Source organism: Pantherophis guttatus, chromosome 7 (genome assembly GCF_059756535.1).
Source record: "Pantherophis guttatus breed Tessera chromosome 7, ASM5975653v1, whole genome shotgun sequence".
In the NCBI taxonomy this organism is placed as follows: domain Eukaryota; kingdom Metazoa; phylum Chordata; class Lepidosauria; order Squamata; family Colubridae; genus Pantherophis; species Pantherophis guttatus.
The window spans coordinates 26,449,137-26,472,715 of record NC_142069.1 but is presented as its reverse complement, the minus strand read 5'-3'; the positions used below and the strand labels follow the sequence as shown (position 1 = coordinate 26,472,715).

The window sequence follows — 23,579 nt, the reverse complement described above, 5'->3', positions numbered from 1 at the left end:
CAGAGAACCGGCAAATACAACCTCTGGCTGGCCCCAGAGTGGGGTGGGAATGGAGATTTTGCAGTATCCTTCCCCTGCCTTGCCCACCAAGCCACACCATGCCCACCAAGCCATGCCCACACAACCGGTAGTAAAAAAAATTGGATTTCATCACTGACCTGTTTTTATTGTTTTATATTATATCCCCACAGGGGGTTAGTGCAACTGCTCTGTCCCATTTTAGAAGATCCTTACTCCATTTTTATTCTTATGGTTTCCTGAACTGCTGAGTAAATAGTGTTTCATGATTCAGATAAAATTTCATTTTGGGATATACACTCTGTGTGTGTGTGTGTGTACATATACATACTGTGTCTGTATGTGTGTACATGTGCATGTCTGTGTATACATACACACAAAAACACATATAACATGGTACACAATATATATATATATATATATATATATATATATATATATATATATATATATATACACATATATACATATATACACATATACACATATATACATATATTTGTTTTCTCAGGTTTTCGCGGGTGTTTGTATGTAGGTCTTTGGTTATTTGGGTCTTCTCCCACGTAAAATTGGAAGTGTCTTGGCGACGTTTTGACGAAGTCTCATTCGTCATCTTCAGGCTGGTGTTCTCGGCTTCGTGCTTCCAAGAGCAAATTGCCAAGACACTTCCAATTTTACGTGGGAGAAGACCCGAATAACCAAAGACCTACATACATACATACATACATACATACATACATACATATATATATATATATATATATACATACATATACATACATGCATATGCATAGTCACACAGATACATCTTCTAAGAAACTCGTTTGGAGAGAGACATTCAAAGTATCAAAATTCAGAATGCAGAATTTGTTTATTTGTTTAGGGTTTTTCTTTTTTTCCCATACCATTCCTTGTTGTTCTGTCTTTGTGAAAGAAAATACTAAATAATTAGTAGTGCTAAATCCAAAAGCGGATATCTTCCAGTCCATGACCCATACCACAGAAAGTAGCTGATAATAAAGACCCAAAGGAAGCTGTGATTTTATGCAGTCCTTCTCTGCTAGTTTTTTACTAGTTACTGGTCTTTCCTTTTCTCTTTTACTTCTAAGTAGAACCTTTATGGTGATGAGTGTTCACAGCAACCAGCAGTTCCAGTGAAATGATGAAAAGTGTTGTGATGGCAAAGATGCATATTCTGGCCTTACATGCTTATGTGCAACATTATAATACAACTAAAAAAGGATATATTTTTTTTAATAGCACCACAAGGGACATTTCATCTTCAGTCTCCTGCTTGTGTGATACACCAGTTTTCTATAAAATATACATATTACTGTCAATTTTATCTACAGCTCCTTTCCTAATGTTCCATAAAGGATTGTGTCTTTTTTTTTTCAGCTGCCACATACTGAGTTGTTTTCCTTGTGCTGTTTGTTCATGCTGTGTAGCTGTTCAGTTTTGATCTGCATGAGGTACTTCCAGAGCATCCAGGATTCAAACCTAGCACCTGTCTCAATATGCAGTTCTAGGAAAAGATACAAAGCATTTTAAGATTAGGCAGACAGATGCTAAGCTTGCATTCCCATGCACACTCCAAAGCACCTTTTGAATACTGAATCTGAACCAGAGGCAGGTTCTGACCAGTTCTGGAGAACCGGTAGTGGAAATTTTGAGTAGTTCAGAGAACCAGTAGTAAAAGTTCTGACTGGCCCCGCCCTCATCTATTCTCTGTCTCCCAAGTCCCAGCTGATCAGGAGGGAATGGAGATATTACATTATCCTTCCCCTGGAGTGGGGAGGGAATGGAGATTTTACAGTATCCTTCTCCTGGAGTGGGGTGGGAATGGAGATTTTACAGTATACTTCCTCTGCTACACCCACCAAGCCATGCCCACCAAGCCACACCCACAGAACCAGTAGTAAAAAATTTCAAAACCCACCACTGATCTGAACTGCAACACAGCCCTACAATTTCCCAAAAATCCAAGAAGGAAATCATGGACATGGACTGCAAATAATCTTGGCTTAACAATCTATTACTTAGTGAACATTTAAAGTTACCACATACCCCGCCAAAAGATACTTAGGACCTGGTTCTAGAGTTCTGATGGTGGCATCTCCACCCTTTGCAATCATATGACTGTATTTTGGGTGCTTGGCAACCTTCTCATCTGTATAGCTGGTTGCACTGTTTTATGACTTTTTTTTTTCAGGCAAAAATGGCTCTAGTACTGTGGTTGATAAACATTAAAAAATGGCTCTAGGACTGCATCAACCTGTTCATTGACCACAGCATTCACTTAATGGCCACCACAAAAATGTCATAAAAGGAGATCCATCATGTAGGTGCTTCAACTTGCAACCGTCAAGACTTACAATGGGAATTCCAGACTCCATTACAGTCATAAATCCAGACTCCAGAGCTACCTGTAGTAGCATTTGAGTGATAAGGCCTGTGTTATCATTGCCATTTCAGGCACCACAACATGAAAATTTATTAACCTGTTGGCCAGTACTATGCTTAGTATACATAGCTATAATACTCACTTGTTTGGCCTGATGATGAATGATGAATGGGACCATTCTTATTCTGTGATGAGAAAAGATGGGATGTTTCTTTTCCAAAGGGCTGCTGCTCCTTAAAAGGTATTAAATTCATACTTCAGCTATGAAGTAAAAATAAATCAAACTTTATTCAAATAACTTCGAGTAAACGCTTGATTTACCAGATCTTAATTCAACAGATATTCGATGCAATGGAGAAAGCTTTTATGTATACTGTACATCTCTGTGCATTTCCCATTTTTATATATATGCAAAAAAAAAAAATCCTATTTGCCATTTTAGGCATGCTGGAAAATCCTATTTGGATTTAATGGGGTATAATGGATATCCCTTCCGACCAGCAGTCCATTAAATTGAAGATTTACAGTAATTGGTTCTATGAAAGCTTGTGTAACAATACTTCACTTATCATCAGCTTTATAGTATTTTTGTTTATTTGTTTATAAAATTATATGGCCGCCTACTCACTCACAGCAACTCTAGGTGGCTTACAAGCAATAAAAACACAATGTAGAAAATAAAAAAAACAATAATTTTAGTAGCTTAAAACTGGAAAATAAAAGTATTGGTGAAAAATGTAACCAAATGTAACTTTTACTTACATGCATGGTATTTACCTGAATTTGATTCGAAATAGCTTTGTCTATACAGTGTAACTCATTGATCCCAAGGAGGTTGATTTTCAATCCGGTGGTCTTCCATTTGATAATGTCCAATTTACCTTGGCTCACTCTTTGGACATTCCATGTTGCTATATGAGTATCTTCATATAGTGCAGACCTTTGCTTTAACCAATGGCTGCATCAGAAACTGGGATTCCTGCTGGATTTGCCCTAAGTGCATCATTAATGCCTTGACTACTCACTACAGATCATAAATATCATATCTTTTGGCATCTCATTCAATGAAATGCATCTTTCCCTGGAATCAACCAACACAAGGCCAGCTTCTTCAAAGACCTGTTGACGTGTTTCACCTGTCCCCACAGACTTCGAATCACTTTTTTCCTTTTTGAATCCAGGTTGCTGCACAACTCTGATAAATAAATGAAAGCATTTTAAACTGTTACAATAGTGATGGCAGCCTTCATCTTTAAGCATTTGAAATATAACAATAAGGCATTGCACTGGATTTGACCATCAAGTGCAGGTGATTCAACGTGTTAAGTTTCATTTATTATTAATGAAAAGAATATCTAAACTCTTGGCAGCTTCCCAAGAGGGACTTGGAGTGTAAAAGCTACGGTGTAAAAAACTTTTTTTTTTTTAAGTGTCTGTTTTCATCCATAACTATAAGTCTCTTTGGCTGAATATGAATTTAGTAAGACTGCTTGCCATGGTAATACTGCTTTTATTTATAAGAGAAGCCTTCATGGCTATTTGTTATCCTGCTAATTCACTAACTCCACTTCTATCTCCCTTTCAAACTTTTCCATCTCCTCCCATTTGGGAGGTTATACTGCTGTGCTGTCTCTGAAATATAAAAGATTTCATACTCGGACCAGATTAAGGGGAGAAAAGTCCTTTAATTTCTCTTCTCCTTCATCTTCCTGGGTCTTTTTTTGCCAACATAACAGATGAGAACAACTCCCTTTCTGCTCTGCTCTGTATTCTACTGCTTATCATTTTAAAATGTAGCATGGTGCTAGAGAAATGAGGCCTTATACTCACACCTCTTGCACGGAATACCATGGTTATACAATTTAGTGGTCAGCTTTGAAATTAATTCATTTTGAGCCTCTGGTGCTGAAAAAAAGAAACATTCTTTTTTAGCCACTTTTTTGTATATATGTATATGCAGGGATACCCTGAGCAATGTACCCAATAGGATCCAGATTGTTGGGGGCAATATGTTGACATTTGTACAGCCCGCTTAGAGAGGGCTATAAAGCACAAAGTCTAAGTGCTATTGCTATTAAATGAATAGAATTAAATTGTTTCCCCACCCCAGCATACATTCCCTAATCTTGCTAATATCTACTAGAGAACTTTTCTTCTTCTCTCTCTCTATCTCTTTCTGGAAAGAAACATTGCAAACTGCTGAAAAAAAATATGGATGATTATGTTCTTTATAGCAATGCTCTTTTTTGATCCTCAAAGTCCTGGATTTGATTATGTTAACAGAAAATTGCACAGCTATTTATATGTTTATTTAAGAATGAATGAAACCTCTGTGTTATTGTGAGCAGGCTTCTACTCTTGTGCCATCCAATTTATTAGTAGTTTGTTCTCAGATATTTTGTTTTTAAATCCCTTTTGGTCATCTGTCAGATGCCTTGTTTGATAACCTTTTAATCTCTTTAGCCAGGACAGGATTATCTGCTTGCTTGAAAGAATGGGGAAAATGGAGTGGAGATACAGTAAACGCCTCCAAGGCAGCTATATTAAAGAAGTGGTTATTAGATCATTTTTCTTGTTTCATAGATAAAAATTAAAAACTATTTCCAAAGAGTGGGAAGAAGGGAAGGAAGGTTCATTTTATACCCTTTTGAATGTATTACATTCTGATTAACTAAATCCTTGCCGTCTCAAGGTAATCCACAGGTAGGAAGGGACATTTTATTATCCCTAATCTGAATTTGTGATAGAAGAGAGAAGATTCTGCTTTACCCTGACCTTCAATCTCAGGGATAATTCCTTTGTGATATTCTTGGGCACAAATAGTCTTTCTGATTCTAGCCATCTATGCAAACTCCAAGCAGGATTAAAGTTCCTTTTCAGAGCATTAAAAACAGCAAAAAGAATCAATTGTTCCATGTCGGAAAAGGCTGGTTAAGATTTCATCACAGAATATTATAAAGGAATGTCTCCCTCCCCCATCTGCCACAAATCCTTTTTTGCAGCAGGAAAGAAACAAATAGGTAGTTGAAATATTACGATTTTTTTTTTTTTTGAAACCTGGTGAATCAATGTGGTATTTAATTTTCATAATAAATTCAGAGGGCATTCATGAGGTCACCAAGGAGTCTCTCCAAACTCACTACTCAAAGCATCATGTTACCATATTTTTACCTGATGGTTCAGGATAAGGTGCTTTGGGGTTCCAGTGCCTTTTGGTATGGTAAATTAAAGAATAATATTTGTGGCTGAGAGTTGAAATGATAGGTACTTGATGCTCTCTGAGTTTAGCTCTTTTGCATCAGCAGCAAACCCAGTATAAACATGAAAGTATTCAGGGTGGGCCGCTGGGGGTTCGCAGGGGTTTGGGAGAACCTCTGGCTAAGATTCTGTGCAGTTCGGAGAACCCCCAAATCCCAGTCCTGGCTGGCCCCGCCCACACCGCCCCTCCCAGGAGTCCCCACACAGCCTGTTTTGGATGCAGGTAAGTGCAGGGCATGCGCGGAGGCTTGGGGAGGGTGAAAAATGAGCCTACCGAAAGTTTGGGAAGGCCAGAAATGTTTCTGGCATCCAGAGGGCCTCCGGAGCCTGGGGAAGCCGTTTTCATCCTTCCAAAGGCTCGAGAAAAGCCTCCAGAGCCTGGAGAGGGCAAAAACGCCCCCTTCCCCCACTGTGGTGCAGGAGGCCAACTAGGCCATGCCCACCATGGCCATGCCCACCCAGCAACTGGGCAGAAAACCACTTGCTAAAATTTTTGAAGCCCACCCCTGGAAGTATTATTGGCGAATACATCCTATTATGTCAGTCTTCTGAAACTTTAAAATTTTAGTGAAGACATGTGCAAGTAGGCATTAAAGTCCTTTGATCTACTAATCTTTTGATGATTAATCATCCATGTGTAGAACAGGTAGTCCAGATGGAGAGGAAATCGACTGTAACAAATGTTGTACTTGTGATAATGAATTCTGCATTCAATATAATTAATTTACATAAAGATTTCTGTATTGCCATTAAAACAGTCACCTTATCCAATATAACTTACTCTGATATTTATATTGGTCCCTTTATTAACTTTGTGTAGGGACAAATGAAAAATATATCTTTCTCAAAAGCTTTGTCCAAAATAGATAAAGGACTGGTTGTTGATGGAATAGTTAAAATGTTTTTTTTTCCCCTTCTGAAAATGCTGGGTGTTTTAAGATGAGCCTTTGATTTGCAAACTGCCTGCATTTTTCTATTTCTTTTTTTAACCAGGAAAAGATCAATTAAGTGGAAAAGATTGACTTCCTTTACAATGTCATTTGATTGCTACTGCCTGGAACTCTCCATCTGAAAACACCAAATTTGCTTTCTGGCACGCACATATTTCTGCCATTTAAAACTCTTGAGATGTACATATAATTGAAAACTATTGTGTTTTATTTGACCGGTAGATTTACAGAAAGACATCCAATTATTTATTAAAGAATGCTACTAATTTGTGAGGTTTCTTATGCTAACTTCCCCCCTCCCTTTTGTCCTCAGCATGATGGAACTGTTCATAGTTTTACAGTTAATCAAGCTTCTGTTTTAATCCTGATACAACCATGCTGAAGCAGGAAGGCCTTGCTTTTTGCCGTTTTCACTGCAGCTCCCCTTTTTCTTTGTTTGCATTGCTTATTGATTCCAGGGGTTATTCTGTTACTTCTGGATAAATTGCGCAAGATGAAATGGGAGCAGATGTGGAGACTCACAGCTGAAAGAGAGCTAATGAGCATGCTCTCCACCTCTTTGGCTGACCAGGTGAGTGTGTACTGACATCAGGACTAACCCTGAAAGTAGGGAATGGAAAGAGAAGACTTACCATTTACATTACAAAACTTTTCCAGCCAATGTTGATGGTTCACTATAGGTAGTCCTTGACTTAGAACCATTTGTCTGTTCTGTTGCCTTTTGGCAGAAGATACAGAACAATTAAAACTCAGACCATACATTTTCTGAATAGGTTTTTATCCCAGAGCTATAATTGCACTCAAGAATGAACTAAAGGGCCACCATCAGTGAGCTGTTGGACAGCATTATTTGGTCTGTTGTGTGGATGTTTGGGTGGTTTAGGGGTGGGAAATTGTGGTGGGTGGGAGTGTGTTTGGGGATTATTATGTGTGTCTTTGGGTGTTACGTGAATTTTGTTGTATGGGTATACTGTGTATACAAGTACAATGACAATAAAGTTTATTATTATTATTATTATTATTATTATTATTATTATTATTATTATTGACCATTCACAATTACGACAGTGCTGAAAAAAGTGATTTATGACAGTTCTTCACATTTCCAATCAACACAACATTCCCATAGTCACATGATCAAAATCCAGGTGCTTATCAACTGGCAGGTATTTAGAGTGGTTGCAGCTCACATGATCACCATTTGCAAACTTCCCAATCGAGTTTCAACAAGCAAAGTCAAATGGGGAAGCTGGATTCACTTAATAACAGTGTGATCGCTTAACAACCAAGCCAAAAAGGTCATAAAATCAGGTGTGATTCTCCGAGAGATGGAGATTCAGGTCCTAATTGTAGTCATAAATCAAGCAATACCTGTACAGGGATTTTCCTAATAATGATGCTTGTCAGTATGAGAACAACAAATCCATTTTTTCCACAATAATCAGAGTGCAGATACAGATTATATAAGCAAACTATGTTGAAGTATTGGAAGTAGCTTTCAAGAAGCCCACTTTTGTCAATTTGTGAATTGACAAGGGTGAAATCTTTTTAAAATAGGAATTTTACATCTTAAGAATCATTTAACTATTTAAATATTTATATGCTATTTTCTCTGTTGGTCACTGTGCTGTTGAAACAACTTATGAACAAAATAATTGTGAATTAATCAGTTAAAATTGTAGCAAATTTTAATTGAAAAGCATGATGCACAGACTAGGGAAGTCTTTGGCTTGATCTACAGTAGCTTTTTTTTTTTCAAAGTTTATTTTTTACTCAGTTTCAGGAGCTTCCCTTTTAGAAATGGAAGGCTGCAGACTTTGAAGGAGCTTTAAAAAAATACCATTTTTTTCTACATTATTTTTGCCATTGTCAGTTTGAAAAGCGTTCTTTATTATTTTGTCTGACTCCTGCTTTAACAATCACCTTTTGTCTTTTTCATTTTCTACCATATCATCTGAGTGCCTCAGATTATTAAGGATATTATCCTTAGAGCATACCTGAGAGTCAGAGAAGACTTATTACTCCCAATTTTTCAGAAAGGTGAACCAATTAATGTTCTGCTACAAAACCAATCAAAACTCCTCAGTTCAGCTGCCATTCCAAAATCATTTCTTTCTTCAGAGTCTATGGAAAGCCACCATGACTACTCTAGAGTTCATATGTATAAATTTAATTTGGCTTTCAGTTTGTCTTTTTAAAATTATATTTTAGGAAGGGAACTCCTATGCTGAGTTGGAGAAATGAACTGGGATTTGAACTTCATTTCTGTAACCAAGAGCAAGAGTTCCTCTCACAGTCCATGCATAGAGTGGAGGAGAAATCTTTTGGCAAGCTGTAACAATTGACAAACTTCCCTGCCAGCTTCTCCACTAACTTTCTGGGGAAGTGGCAAAGAAGATTGCAAATGAAAATCACTTGATTGCAGAGCATTTGGCAAGCAATCCTAAGTGTGACATATTGCAAGCATCCAGATAACAATTGATGTGACTACTGGAGTGGCAGGAGTGATGTTTTAAGATGGCCAGAAGTGCTTTATGGAAGGTTGAGTGGTCATTAAACAACTGATTATAAATTGAGGAAAGATTATGCTACCTGGGATTATGCTACAACTTCCAAAACAAATTTATTTTTCCCTTACTCTTTTTTGAACAGATTATATCTAAATGGCTGATATCTTCCAAAGTATCAGATGTCAGAATATCATAACTAAAATCTCCACCGTTTTTATTGAATTTGGCAACATACCTCTAATATATATTTTAATGTCAGATTAAATATCTGACATTATGGTTTAGTTGTAAAAGCATAATTGGTTTGGTGATGTTGATGTTCCCCAAGAAAACACTATGACAATGAGACCATATCATGTTCATGAGAGCTATTTTCCATATAATGTTTCTTAGCATTGATATTTTACTTATTTTAAAAAAAATTGTATAGCCATCCATTTTAAAACACAACTCTCCTCAGCTCACATCTCTTTATTTCAGTGCTTGAATCCTACCTCATTCCATAGATTTTTGACATAAATTTAGGACTCTAAAGTAACTTAGAGCTGAATGCCGTTAGAAGGGACTTGAGTAAGAGATTACACAGTACAGAGACTGAAGTAAATCTGAGGAAGAAACTCAAAATAATCCTGCCTTGATTTTGTTTAATATTAGAGGGGACAGCAAGAAACTTGGACAAGGTTTCAAAATTCTGCATATAACAATAAGGTAGCATTCTTGGAATCCCTAAAGTGTCTGTTTCTTGACCTACCTCAAAGGTCTGAAACAGAAAAACATTACATTAAAATTTTAAATTAAAATAAAAACTACATTAAACAGACATCAACATTTAGCCAAGCTCATAATGCATTTTGAAGAAGCATGGTCTTTATAGTTTTCCTAAAAATTAAAGAGAGAGGCTATCCAGACTTTGGGATTGGGCAAGCTTCTCCAAAGAGCTGAGGCAGCCAAGGAGAAATCCTATTTTTTGTTCCAACGTGTTTAACATTTTGAAAGGAAAAAGTATTTGAAGCATTCTTTCCTTAAAAGATTGCACAGCACAAAGACAGATGACTTGAAGATGTTCCAAACGTATCCTGGATCGAAAGCTGTATAGGTCAAAATAGCAGAACTATATCCAGAAACATAGGTATCCAATACAGTGCTTAGAATCTTGATGAAATAAGAGCTCACACCCATCAGCAGTTTGAAGTTTTCAAGTGAAAAATGAATCAAAGAGAATCAAAGATTGTGGAACTGCAATTCTTCCCAAAGCCAAATAACAAGTTCACAATGAGCCAGATGATTTTTGAATAGACCGCAATTTCATCTTAATAATAAAAATAGATTGAGCTACTTTTATCCTATTCAGTCCCCAGCTTCCAACACTGGTTAAGAACATACATTATATCTTCTGCTTGGTCTAGTGTGAAAATATACAGGTGGGTATACCATCTATATATTGGTGAAACCTCGCTCTGAACTGATCAATAACCTCTGGAACTACCAAATGAGAATAATTAGAACCATTGTGAAACAGTCCAAGCCCTCAAAGATAATCTAAGAAGATACTATGGTTGATGAGTTTCATAACTTCCCGGTAGCCTGAAAGTCCAAAAAGCAATATTCCTTCCACTCAAAAATCATCCATAATGTTTCCAGTTTCCATCACACAATCAGATCAAAAGTCTGACTGAAAAGTTTCAAGATAATCTTCTTCATCCAGAGTCTCAGAAAATGATATTTCATCGTAATCTCTGAAATCTTTCCTAAACAGGAAAGGCTAGGGACTGGACAATAGTTGTCCAATACTGCAAGATAAGAAAATGACTTATTCTATATATATTTTTCTCTTTCTAGGGAAAAAAAACTGTAAGCAGTGATAAATGTAGGCACTGTTTCATTACTTTTGCAACATAATGGGTTAGGATCAATCATACTTTCCTACCTAGTGCTCTACATATAATGCTAAATGATAGGTTGGTGGGAAAGTAGACAGACAAAAAGATAGTGCTTTTCCAATACTGTAGATATCGAGACCCGTGTTAAAAAAAAGTTTCAAGTGAGGCATCCTGGGTTTAAATACAAGGGTTATATATGGAATTCAATTTAACTGTCTGAGAAAAGTATAATCTTATAATCAATACCCATTCTGAACTGAAGGCAGAAGTGATTGAAGCATTTTGGATTAACTATTAGCCTTGACAATATATAATCACACACTGCATTTCCAGGATGATACACATCTAAAAGTACCTGTAGATGTTTTATCTGACCATTTTTTTGTTTTTTACCCCCCCCCCTTTCCATGTCTTTTTAGCTTATTTTGTTATCCTTTTTTATTCGAAGTGTGGCTTTTCTGCAATGTTCCCTGAATTTTTCTTCCTATTCATCACTACCACCACCATCAGCAACAACAACAAAAAGTGATAAATATCCAAAATCTCTATTATTTCTTTCAAATTTATCACTTTTTTTGTCACTCTGAATTGAAGAGATATCACTGATGGTGCATTAGATTACTCTTAGACCTTATGCATAAAGCTACATTTCATGATAGTCGGCAAGCTTCAGCAGTCAGAACTCCACTACTTTGATTTTGAGTAGTGTGTCAAATAAACCCACAATGTTCCTTCACTAAAATTCTGAAAGAACACCATTGGTTTCATGTTTCTTTTTAAGCTAACTCAAAGCATTGGTGATCATTATTAAAGTCCACCTGAAGCTGAAATCACCAAACTCAAATTATCGTATTTAGGACACATTATGCAAAGATCTCTAAGGGACATGGTGGCTCAGTGGCTAAGATGCTGAGCTTGTTGATCAAAAGGTCAGCAGTTCGCAGTTTGAATCCCTAGTGCCGCATAACAGGGTGAGCTCCCGTTACTTGTCCCAGCTTCTGCCAACCTAGCAGTTCGAAAGCACCTAAAAAATACAAGTAGAAAAATAGGGACCACCTTTGGTGGGAAGGTAACAGCGTTCCATGCGCCTTTGGCATTTAGTCATGGAAGAAGCCAGGCTAGAAGGAAATCATGTTGGAGTATATCTATCTGGTTGCTAAGAGTCAGTGGCAATTGGATGGCATATAACTAGTCAAACAATGTGGAAAGTCAATATCTGAAGAAATAATATTCCTACTACAAATTAACAATCAGTGATGCCCCCTTACCTACACTGTTCTGTTAGAAGAAGTACATTATTAAACTTTTAAAAAAGGAGAAGTTTTTTGGAACACTGCAATATTGGATGCTCTCACTAGGGAAATCTAGTAAGGATTAGGATATATCCTTTTAGCTCCAAATTAAAACACCTTTAAAAAGCAATATTGAATGTCCTGAAGCTCTTGTTTTTAAGTTGTTAATTCAGTTAAGTCTAGATACATTTTTAATTTATTATGGTTTGTTGGTTGGTCTTTCTTAGTTTGAAGTTTGATGCTTTTCACTTCAAATGTTGCTATAAAATGTTTTTTTTTAATCTTTGATGATGAAGATACAGTATTCAAATTTGATAGTGACATAATGTATGTGGGCAGATTTTAACAACAGCGACAAGGGAATGAGTAGGCTGCTTTGCTTTATAGTTAGTCTTTCTTGAGAACTCAACAGCTGTCAAACGTGAATCAGCAGCAAAGTTTCAGGTGATATTGACAAATACAGAGTCTGACTGACAATGCTTTCAAAGTTAAAACCCCAAACCTTGACTTTTAATTCTTATTTATTTTATTTTATTTATTCCATTTTTTAGCTTCCCATCTCATAGCAAACCACTAGGCGTCTTCCAGCATTAAAACATTAAAATCCTAATATATAAAATAACTTTAAAAGAATAAAACTAGAAATCCCAATCAAGATAAAGTAAAATGGTTAAAAGATGGGGAGATATATGCAGTGTTTTACCCACATTCTTACAATAACTATAAAGACAATTTGAAATTGCTTTTCTGCAAGGTGAAAAATGTTGTTTGTCTCCTTGTTTATATTCCTAGGATATTTTCAATGCAGTCATCAAACAGAATCCCTTTCTTGTCTATCAGCTTCCCTGTTTCTGGAATGTCCAATTGTCAGACCACACCCGCTCTGAACAATGTTACCGGGATGTTTCTGACCTCAAGGTAAGTATCAGTTAATTGACTGACTAGAAATAGCCAGCTCTTCATATGAGTAGAGAAAACAAAATGATGCAATAGATCTGGTTTGGTTTAGTTTTGCATATACTTATTCACAAGTGTTTTCTGCCAAATTTCCTCAACATTAAAATTAAAACGTACTATTTTGATACTTTTCTCTGAGTTGCACAATTTGGCATATAAATTTCCCTACCCTAAGCAGTTTTAATTCAACTTCCCCTAATATATGCATTTTGTATGCAACCATCTTTTAATACATGCATTTTAATACAAGAGGTGCCTTACAAAATATATTACTTTAGCATTACATGAACAAACATGGAAGTAAGCATTTGTGTTTGTGTAAGAGGTATGGATAATGCATTTTAGAATGATATATAAGTGAGTCGGCTGTAATTAACCAGACTTTCTTTCCTGTCTTTTATATATTTATGGCATAAAACCTAGAGATGTTTTCAGCTCCAGAAAAGAAAAATGCTTATTAAACCTATTTGAAATTGGAAGCACCTGCAGGGTCCAATGGTCTCATCAAAATGAGAACAGCAGCATCGTTGCCATTGCAATGGGAGCTCTGCTCATTTTTAGATATGTGCACAAATACGACAACATACAGAAGGGCTGACTTTTCATTTTAATAGCATGATGTTGCTTTTGTTATTTGCTGTCATCTCTCTATCAAAGCAATCTTTAGTTTCATTTGTGAAGAAAATGGAACCAAAAGAGAATATCACCTCTTTAAAACCTTTATAGATCAGAGTTTTTATGCCTATTAACATATAGTTATTTTCATGTGTACTCAGAAGAAGTAACACTGTTCAGTGAGAATTGTTTCCAGGTAAGCAAGCAATGCAATGGCTTATTGTTCTTATGCCTTAAAAGTGGTTGGACATGGGAGATTAAATGTAATTATTGTCATCTGGTTATCACCATGGGTATTAGCTGAGAGCTTAGAGCAGGGGTGTCAAACTCGTGTCATCATGGCGTCATCATGTGATGTATCACGACTTTTCCCCCTTTGCTAAACCGGCCATGGGCATGGCCAGCATGTGACGCATCTGGCCCGTGGTCCATGAGTTTGACACCCCTGGTTTAGAGCATTTCTTCCTTTGGAGAATGGTTAAATAGATTACATAAAGCATATTTCATAGAAATGATCATATTATAGGTAGCCATCAACTTACAACTGTAATGGTACCCAGAATTTCCACTGTGACTCATGGTGGTCGTACATCAAGCCACCCATGTGTCTAACTCAATTTTACAACCTTTTGTGGAGTTCATGAAGTGAATGCCATGGTCGTAAAAAGAATGATGTGGACATTTAAGTGAATGCTGCAATCAATGAGCAAGTCAATGCATTCCTACGAGCATCTTTTTTGCCAGAAATGGCCAAAAGGTTGCCAAGCGCTCAAAATGTCATTTGACTGCAGGGGGCTGCTGCCATTGGAACTCCAGGACCAAATTGTAACTACCTTTGGAAGGGGGGGCATCGTAACTTTGAATGGTCCCTATTCAATTGCTCATTTACCAGGGACTATCTGTATTTCTTTTATTTCACAGACTCTTTCTCAAACATTGGCATTATTGTTGCTCCAATCCATGCAGTAGGATTTTCCAGACACTAAAAAATGTTTTCCACTTAAAAACCATAGATAAATTTTGGAATGTTTACTAAATAAAATACCCCTATGCTTAGACATCTACAGATATAATCATATGGCTGTAAGGAACCTTGGAGATCTTCTAGTCCAGGGGTGTCAAACTCAAGGCCCGGTGGCCAGATCTGGCCCAAGAGGTGCTTAGATCTGGCCCACAGGGCCACCCTGGAAACAGCAAAGAACCAGCCTATGGTGCCTCTGCCACAGGTGGCCCTCCCAAGCTCTGTTTTCACTGGCAAAGGGTTGCAGGAGGCCGTCATAGCCGAAAATGGAGTTCAGGAGCCCGTTCAGGCCACCACAGGTGCCCCCGACATGAGTGACATCAAGCTGGCCAGATCTACCCTAGCCATGCCCCTGGCTCCCTGAGATCAAACACAACCCTGATGCGGCCCTCAAATGAAATTGAGTTTGACATCCCTGTTCTAGTCCAAAGACAAATGCCTGTCCAATCTTTTCTTGAAGTCTTCCAGCAATAGAGCACTCTCAACTTCAGGAGGCAAGCTGTTCCACTTATTAATTGTTCACAATGTCAGGAAATTTCTTCTTAGTTCTAGGTTGGATCTCTCTTTAATAATCTTCCATCCATTGCTTCTTGTCCTACCCTCAGGTACATTGGAGAATAAGTCCATCACCTCTTCTCTGTAACAGATTCTTAACCATTGGAAGACAGCTATCATATCACCCCTAATCCTTCTCTTCGATAGGCTAAATATATCTAGGTACCTTAACCATTCCTCATATGGTTTAGCCTTCAGACCTCTTACCATCTTTGTTGATTTTCTCTGCACTTTTTCCAAGGTCTTAGCACCTTTTTTGTAACGTGGTGACCCAAACGACATTAATGTCGTTAATGCAATATAGAGGTATACTATAATTTTTCATGATTTTGATTTTATCCCACTGTTGATGCAGCTAGGATTGCTTTGTCTGTTTTGGCAGCTGCAGCACATTGGTGGCTCATACTTAAGTGATGGTCCTTCAGGGTACCAAGATATTTGCCATAGTTATTACTGTTGAGCCTGGTCCCACTTATTCTATAGATGTGCATTTGATTTTTCCAGCCTAAGTGCAGGACCCTTCTTTTCTCATCACTGAACTACATCTTGTTGGCTCATGCACACACATCAGTATAGGACTATGGTCCCTGACCTTTGTGGTTTGGCGGCCCGGCTGGGGCGGGGAGAAGGGAACTGGCCACACGAGTGGTGGGCTGGCATGCACAGCCCTTGTGCAAGTGGCAGACCAGTGTACATACGCACAGCTTGACTTACACCAGCTACGGTCCGGCCTGAATATGCACAAGTGTCCACAGGCCTGCCACTTGGGCAAGTTGAGCTGCATGCTTGTGTGGCCCAATTCCGAATAGGCCATGGTCCAGAGGTTGGGGACCCCTGGTATAGGATACTGCCATGCACAAACAAAACAGTGGGACCTGGCTAGGAATGTAAACACATTTTGCCATTAACTCTCACATTCTGCTCCTAACAGACTTCCCAGTGGAACAATCAGTACAATCAAGATAATTCTGAATAGATATCATCTCCAAAAAATCAAAATAATTGGGGCAAAGAAGATGTTGGGAGATGATGCAGTTATTTTATCACATTTACAAGCTGCAGGTGTCTTTTTAAAAATGTAAACAACGTGGCTTTTTCTTCAGTGATGGTTTTGGGCTCCCCAGGTTATTTTTGCAGGGTATTTGGGCAGTCAAAGAAGAGTTGGCTGTTGAATAAAAGGCTTGTACCTATAACAAAAATAGTCCCTGTTAAGTCATAAATTAAGTACAACTCCCAAAAGCTGTCTGAGAGCCAGATCCTCATACAAATTGACTAAAGCAATAGAAGAGAGGGGAATTTTACAAATATGCATATTCCTCATGTTTGCTATATAAAGTAAGTAGAACCAAAGTAATTTTATTCTCTTTATATACTTTTGATGAGGGAAGTGGAAAAGAGAAAGAGATCAAGCTTTTCCATGTTTGTATTATAAGCTAATGGGATAACTGTGCAAATTGCTTTACACCTCCAACCTAATGTCAATGCAGAGAACGATAAAACAAAATAAATCCCTGTTCTATAATTATGCCTAGCAACACCGGGTGTCTCACGGAAGCCATGTTCAGGTCTATTTTTGAAGCAGAGCTGCAGCTTAAAGTTGTTGCTTCATGAGCGAGGCTCTATGGATCATATTAAGCTGAACCGATCAGTTTCATCCAAGAATAATTCCACTTGTAGATCTGCCCTACTTGCATTGGGAAATATATATCTATTAGTTTAATAGGCAGAGCCACTGGTGCATACGTGTGGTCCATGGGGGGAAAATGTGGTTGACATATTTAGCACAAGCTTGATTTTTAAAACAAAAATGTGAAAATTAAGCAGTTTCAATGACATTTAAAATAAATGGCCCGATATAGTATATTTGGCACATTCAGTATTTCATACTGATTCCAGCTGGAGTGAAGAATAATGTAGACGAAACCTCCAGGGGATAGAAGAGAAAGAGATGAATGTTACATGTTGGCATTAGAGGATTAGGAAGGATTGTGTGGGAAGAAAGAATGATAGAATATTTTAAACTCCAAACTAAGCTGGACAAGATCTTAGCATTCCTTAAATCGAACAAAACCAAATTATTCCTATCAAGCAAAAAAGGCACCAATTTAATTTCATCTGGTCCCAAGATCACAGGGATTTGGGGATTTGTCAACATTTACCAAAGTATCAGTATTTTATTTCAAAGTTAGCGATCATCATAAGTGGCTGTTGTTCATTTATATATGTATTTCTCTGTTGCCTTGCTCATAATTTTGAGCAATGAATGCCTTCTGTGTTAGACAAAAGTAGGCAATTTGAGGCTCCAGAACCAGCTGGAGAGAGTTGGAGGCAGGGGGGAGACTTAACATCCTAGCCCTCACTGAGCACAATTTCCTTTTTTTTTTTTTTTTTAGTAGAATATACTTTTATTTATTTTTTTGAGAAGGAAAAATATACTAACATAATTCAATACAATCAAAATGTTATATTTTAAACAAAAACATTACAAAAAACACTTTAGCAGAGACTTTAATATATTCAGAAAATCCAGCCCTATTTCACATTCAGAGAGTTCATAATCTTAATTGCATCCTTTAAAAAAGAAACAAATAAAAATTGATACCATATATAATTTGATCACTGAAATGTTACTTCCTTTCCAGAACAGTTTAAATCAGAGGTAGGTAATCTATATTTCCTACATAATTAAACATTTCCATAATCCAAATCTCTATGTATAGTGCTATGATTTATAAGAATTATATTACCTGAATGGTATCAGATTGTCTACCTGTGCTTTAAACTTTTTCACTTGCCATTCATTAAGCTTTTGCATATTTTGTTTAAAAAAATATAAAAATATTTTTATAGTTTGTCTAATTTCCCCCTAATCATACATGGAACTAAAAATGTTTATTCTATTAGAAAATAAGAAGAATTTAAACTGAATGAATTAAAAAAACAACATCCTGTACTCACAATACATACATTTCATGTTATTACATTAAAGATAGCTGATTAAAAACTACTGGTTCGGACGAACTGGTAGTAAAAAAAAGCTGCTGATTCCTCCTAACCAGTATTTCCAACAATCAGCTGTGCCGCGTGATTTAGAATAGCTAGAAAGCAGGAAATCCTGCTTTCTGGTGAATCTAAATCACGCGGCACAGCTGATCTCCTCCCTTGCTATTCTACTTACCTTCCCAAGCCTCCTTTTGGTGCGTACTGCGCATGCATGCGCATGTAGTGCACATTTAGTATGCACTGCACATGCGCACACAGCGTGCATTTGGCACACAGCACATGCATGTGCAGCCAATGAACTGGTGGCAAACCGGTTCAGATTTCACCACTGGCCTAAAAGGCATAGATGGGAGAAGAGAGAAGTGCTTGCTAGTAGTTGCAGCGCCTCTGCAGTTATAAGTGTGGCTGGACTGTAAAAGACCCAAACTTTTGATCTCATGACTAAGGGTGCACTTCGAGGGTTATAAATTCAGGCATGGGTCATATACCTCTTCATTCAGCACCATTGTAACTTTAAATGGTTGCTGAAGAAATGCTCTTATTTGCAGATAAGTTGAGAACTACCTGTGGTATCTAAAAATATCAAATATGATGATGCCAAATGAGTTAAGAGATTGCTGAAATTAATACAATTTCAGGTAATTTTAATGGGTTAGGCGCCTAACTGACTTTGTAATGCATGGACATCCTTCATATTTCTTCTGCCTCCTTCCCTTTGCAATATAAATGAATCATAAAAATTCTAAGTTTGTCTGTAGTGATAGGTGAAACAGATAACAAACAATGGCTAACAAACAAAAATGAGAATATAGATATATTAGCATGCTATAGCCATTCTTAGGAATCCTAATTTTATTAGTTTGGATTCATTTATGGCTTTTGATATGAAAGTTTTAAAAATTGATCATATTTCTTGTGAACATTTAGAAGTAATAGGAGTAATAGGTGCTTCCATTACAATCTCTGCAAATTTGTTTAATAAGTTTTAATGTAGCATGGCTTAAGGTGATTTTTTTATACATTAAATATCAAAACAAAACTAAATGTTGAGTTTTGGATTGTAACACTCTATATTTAAAAACATTTAATTAAATCTCTAGAGTTAAGAATTGTGACACAAATTATTTCTTTGATTACTGAATTTATTCATAGTAATATAGTATTTAAAGCAAACTCATTTGAGAACAAAGGTTAACTGGCAGTTCTCACTTAATAAATCTCATTGACAAAAGTATATGGTGATTTCAAAAACAAAGGACCTCTGCATTTTGCCTTAATTTGCACCTTTCATCACTATACAGCAAATTACCATTTATTATATCATGAATTAAACTCCTAACATTTTAACTCTAAGAAATCAGACATGCCCTGCATTTTGTGCGCTTATATTCCTGCTCTAATCACATTTTAATAAATGGAAAATTTGCCTGATTTTTCATGGCAGAATAGTGTTTCAAAATGCTTTACCAGCTAATTGACTATTTTGAAAACTTGGGCAAAAAATATTATAGATTTGAAAACTCAGTTTGTCCTATATTAGTATTTTGTACTGTAAACAGTTGCATGCAAACTCCATGGTTTGAAAGAACAATAGAAAACCAATTTAGTGGCGGTATTGAGATGTTTTTAAGGAAACTTCAAAATATCACAATGTTGCAAGAAATGAGCACAATTTCCAAACTTCACAGTTTCTTGTTATTTTGATGTAAGAAAGATATAAATACTATCGTATAAGCTCTAAAATAAGTCAGAATAGCAAGCATAACTCACACCCCAAAATCCCCATCTAAAAGAGAAAAGGAAAAGAAACTGTCCCCATGCATTACAGAGCCTCTTCCAGTTCAGATTTTTGTTTCGCCTTGTGCAAAATGTTGTTGTTGTTCAGTCATTAAGTTGTGTCTGGCTCTTCATGACCCCATGGACCATAGCCTCCCTCCCCACCCCAGTGCTCCACTACCCAAATTCATGTTCGTTGCATCAATAACACTAGGGGTGAAATGCTACCGGTTCGCATCGTTTTGGGTGAATCTGTAGTAATAAAAGCTACCGATTCGGGTGAACCAGTAGTAAAAAAAATGCTACCGATTCATCCGAACCAGTATTTCCGACAATCAGCTGTGCCATGCTGATATATTTGCTAGAAAGCAGGAAATCCTGCGAATATAAATCGCGCAGCATAGCTGTCCCCCCCCCCCACTCGCTGGTCTACTTACCTTCTTAAGCCTCCTTTTTCCGTGTGAAGCGTGCATTTGGTGTGCACTGTGCATGCACGCACAGCGCATGTTTGGCACGCACTGCACATACACGTGCAGCAAACCAGTGGCAAACTTCAGAGGATTTCACCACTGAATAACACTATTAGTTTTTGAGGCTAAAAAGACTTGGGTGTTTTTGTTGTTGTTGTTGTTGAGTTCAAATAGTAATCTGTGGCCTGAATATCTCTTTCCAAATGCTGCCTTTGAACAGGACTTCAAAAGGTAGCATTTGGAACTTCCCTACTTTTGGGACTTCCCTACTTTTGGGAAACAGTTACAGAAGAAAGTGATTTAAATGTTTATTAATGTTCTTTGATTAAGCATATTAGTGAAATAATGTTCCTTCACTTTTTGGGAATATTGAGGGAGGAGTCCTTCAGACATTTGCCATAATTAAGAAACATGTTCCTTATACAGGTAGTCCTCGACTTACAACTGCTTGTTTAGGGACCGTTCAAAGTTACAACGGCAGCACTGAAAAATGTGACTTACGACCGTTTTTCACAGTTGTGACCTTTGCAGCATCCCCATAGTCCCAAGATCAAAATTCGGATGATTTGCAACTGGTTCATATTTATGACGGTTCCAGTGATCCAGGGTCATGTGATCACCTTTTGTGATCTCATAACAAGCAAAGTCAGTGGGGAAGCCTGACTTAACAACCAGGTTATCTGGTTATTAATTTATCAACTTATCAACTGCAGTGATTCATTTAATAAATGTGGCAAAAAAGGAGCCTTGGTGGCGCAGTGGACTAAAGTGCTGTTAATTAGCACTTAGCTGCCAGCTGCCTGCAATTACTGCAAGTTCAAATCTCACCAGGCTCAAGGTTGACTCAGCCTTCCATCCTTTCGAGGTAGGTAAAATGAGGACCCAGATTGTGGGAGCAATAAGCTGACTTTGTATAAAAAAGAACACCGCTGGGGGGGGGGGGCGAAAGCCCTACTAAGCAGGTATATACAAAAGTATGAAGGCTATTGCTTAATGCATGGTAAGCCGCCCTGAGTCTCCGGAGAAGGACAGCATATAAATCGAACCAATAAATAAATAAACAATAAAAAAGATCGTAAAATGGGGCAAAACTCACTTAACAAATGTCTCACTTAACAACAGAAATTTTGGGCTCAATTGTGGTCATAGATTGAGAACTACCTGTATTACATGAAATTTAAGGCAACTTAGATTCAGTTATACTCTGAATCTCAGTTCACATAGCCAAATTCCTATCTGTATTCAACAACCTCCCAAAGAAACAAACAGCTTTTCCTTCCACAGCAGCCCGTTATTTCTCAGATCATCTAATTTCTGGCAAGGTTTGCTTTTCTGCCTCTGCTGCCTTGGCTTGCTACTCCGTACTAATCTTCTTGGTTTCCCATTTACTTTAACAAGAGCTGATTTATGTAGAGCAAAGGCACTGGTTTTTCTCCACTTCCTTGGTCGCTTCTCAGATTTCAGTTCCTTTGAATCAGGGTGGGGCAGCCACCAAAGCTGTGCTTCTCTTTGCTTACATTCACTAACACTGGCAGGAAGGAATAGGGCAATATAAGATGCTCTGCTTTGCCTTGTCTTCCCAGCAGGTAAAAAATACAATGCAGAATCAAGATCAGCAGGCCTGCCATTGTTCTGCCCAGCATTGGATGATAATTGGGTAGAGATGAGCTGAAAGCCCAGGCTGTGCTGCTACAATCATGTTATGGCCTATTCCTCACTTTTCTTTCCCCCTGTATAACAGACGCCTTTTATAGGTACTTTATGGCTACCTGTATAAAGCGTCTGTTGGCTTCAGAATGCTGAAGAGACAAAATGGATCTATTACTCTGAAAAGAACTTCACTGAATAGGATTTCTCTAAGCTGCCCAAGGTCTTGTTTCTTCAGGAGCTTCAGCCTTGCTTTGGGCTGGGTCCAGTGGTTGGTTGCTACCAGTTCGCCCCAGATCAGGTGAACCGGTAGCAGTGGGAGGCTCCGCCCACCCACCCAGACGCTTCTGCGGAGAAACATCACGCACATGCGCGAGCGCGCCCACGCCCACGAGTGAACCAGTTGTGATCGGTTTTGAAACCTGCCTCTGGCTGGGTCCTGACTTGATCTATTTAATTAAACAAATTACATTTGGCTCAGGTTTATACACTTACTAAGATAAAGCTAAGCTGTTTTATTATGTCTCCACTTTGCCTTTATCTCTTTTCACTTCAAAGCCTTTGCTTTGGCCTTGCTTGCTGGATCTGGCTTCTCCTTTAAGCCATGGATAGCCACAGAAAGCAATGTAGAAAGTATAGAGGATGGCCTTGAAGGACAGAATGAAGATCCAAGGCAATGATCAGATAAAAGTTGTCCACACCAAGGAAGTAGTCTGCAAAAACGCTTCAGATAGCAGCAGCACCCCAATTCATACAGAGATAAAAGAGGAAAGCATATTCAGACTTGAAATATTCGGTTACTGTAGCTCTTCTAATAAAAATTACTGTAGGCCACATAGTATTTGTTTCTTAGTCTGATTTACTTTATAGGGTTGACAAGAAAGAACTTGCATTAAAAGGCATATGGATCACATATTTAATGTGCAAAAATCCATAGAGGACCTGCATAGGTGTTAACAGGTATGTTCTTAATTCTCCAAACTAGTCACTCCCATGGCTGTGCACAGAACTGAAGCTTTGTTCTTTGTATGTACCAGTGGTGGGTTGCTACTGGTTTGCCCCGAATCAGGTGAACCGGTAGCAGTGGCAGGAGGCTCCGCCCCCCCACCCGGATGCTTCTGTGCAGAAGCAGCACGTGAGTGTGTGAGCGTCCGCGAGCAAACCAGTAGCGATGGGTTTTGAAATCCACCCGTGGTAAGTACATAGCATAGCTCTGTATACAC

The 23,579-nt window shown here is 37.8% G+C and overlaps 1 protein-coding gene across 2 annotated transcripts in view; it reads left to right on the top strand.

The window, feature by feature from the left end:
- Positions 1 to 23,579, top strand: part of LARGE1 (LARGE xylosyl- and glucuronyltransferase 1) — a 382,380-nt gene that overhangs the window by 298,735 nt on the left and 60,066 nt on the right. For both annotated transcript variants that reach the window (XM_034403814.3, XM_087873824.1), the window contains exons 8-9: positions 7,089 to 7,201; positions 13,105 to 13,230. In XM_034403814.3, coding sequence (XP_034259705.2) covers positions 7,089 to 7,201; positions 13,105 to 13,230 — 239 coding nt within the window. The remainder of the gene's footprint in view (positions 1 to 7,088; positions 7,202 to 13,104; positions 13,231 to 23,579) is intronic.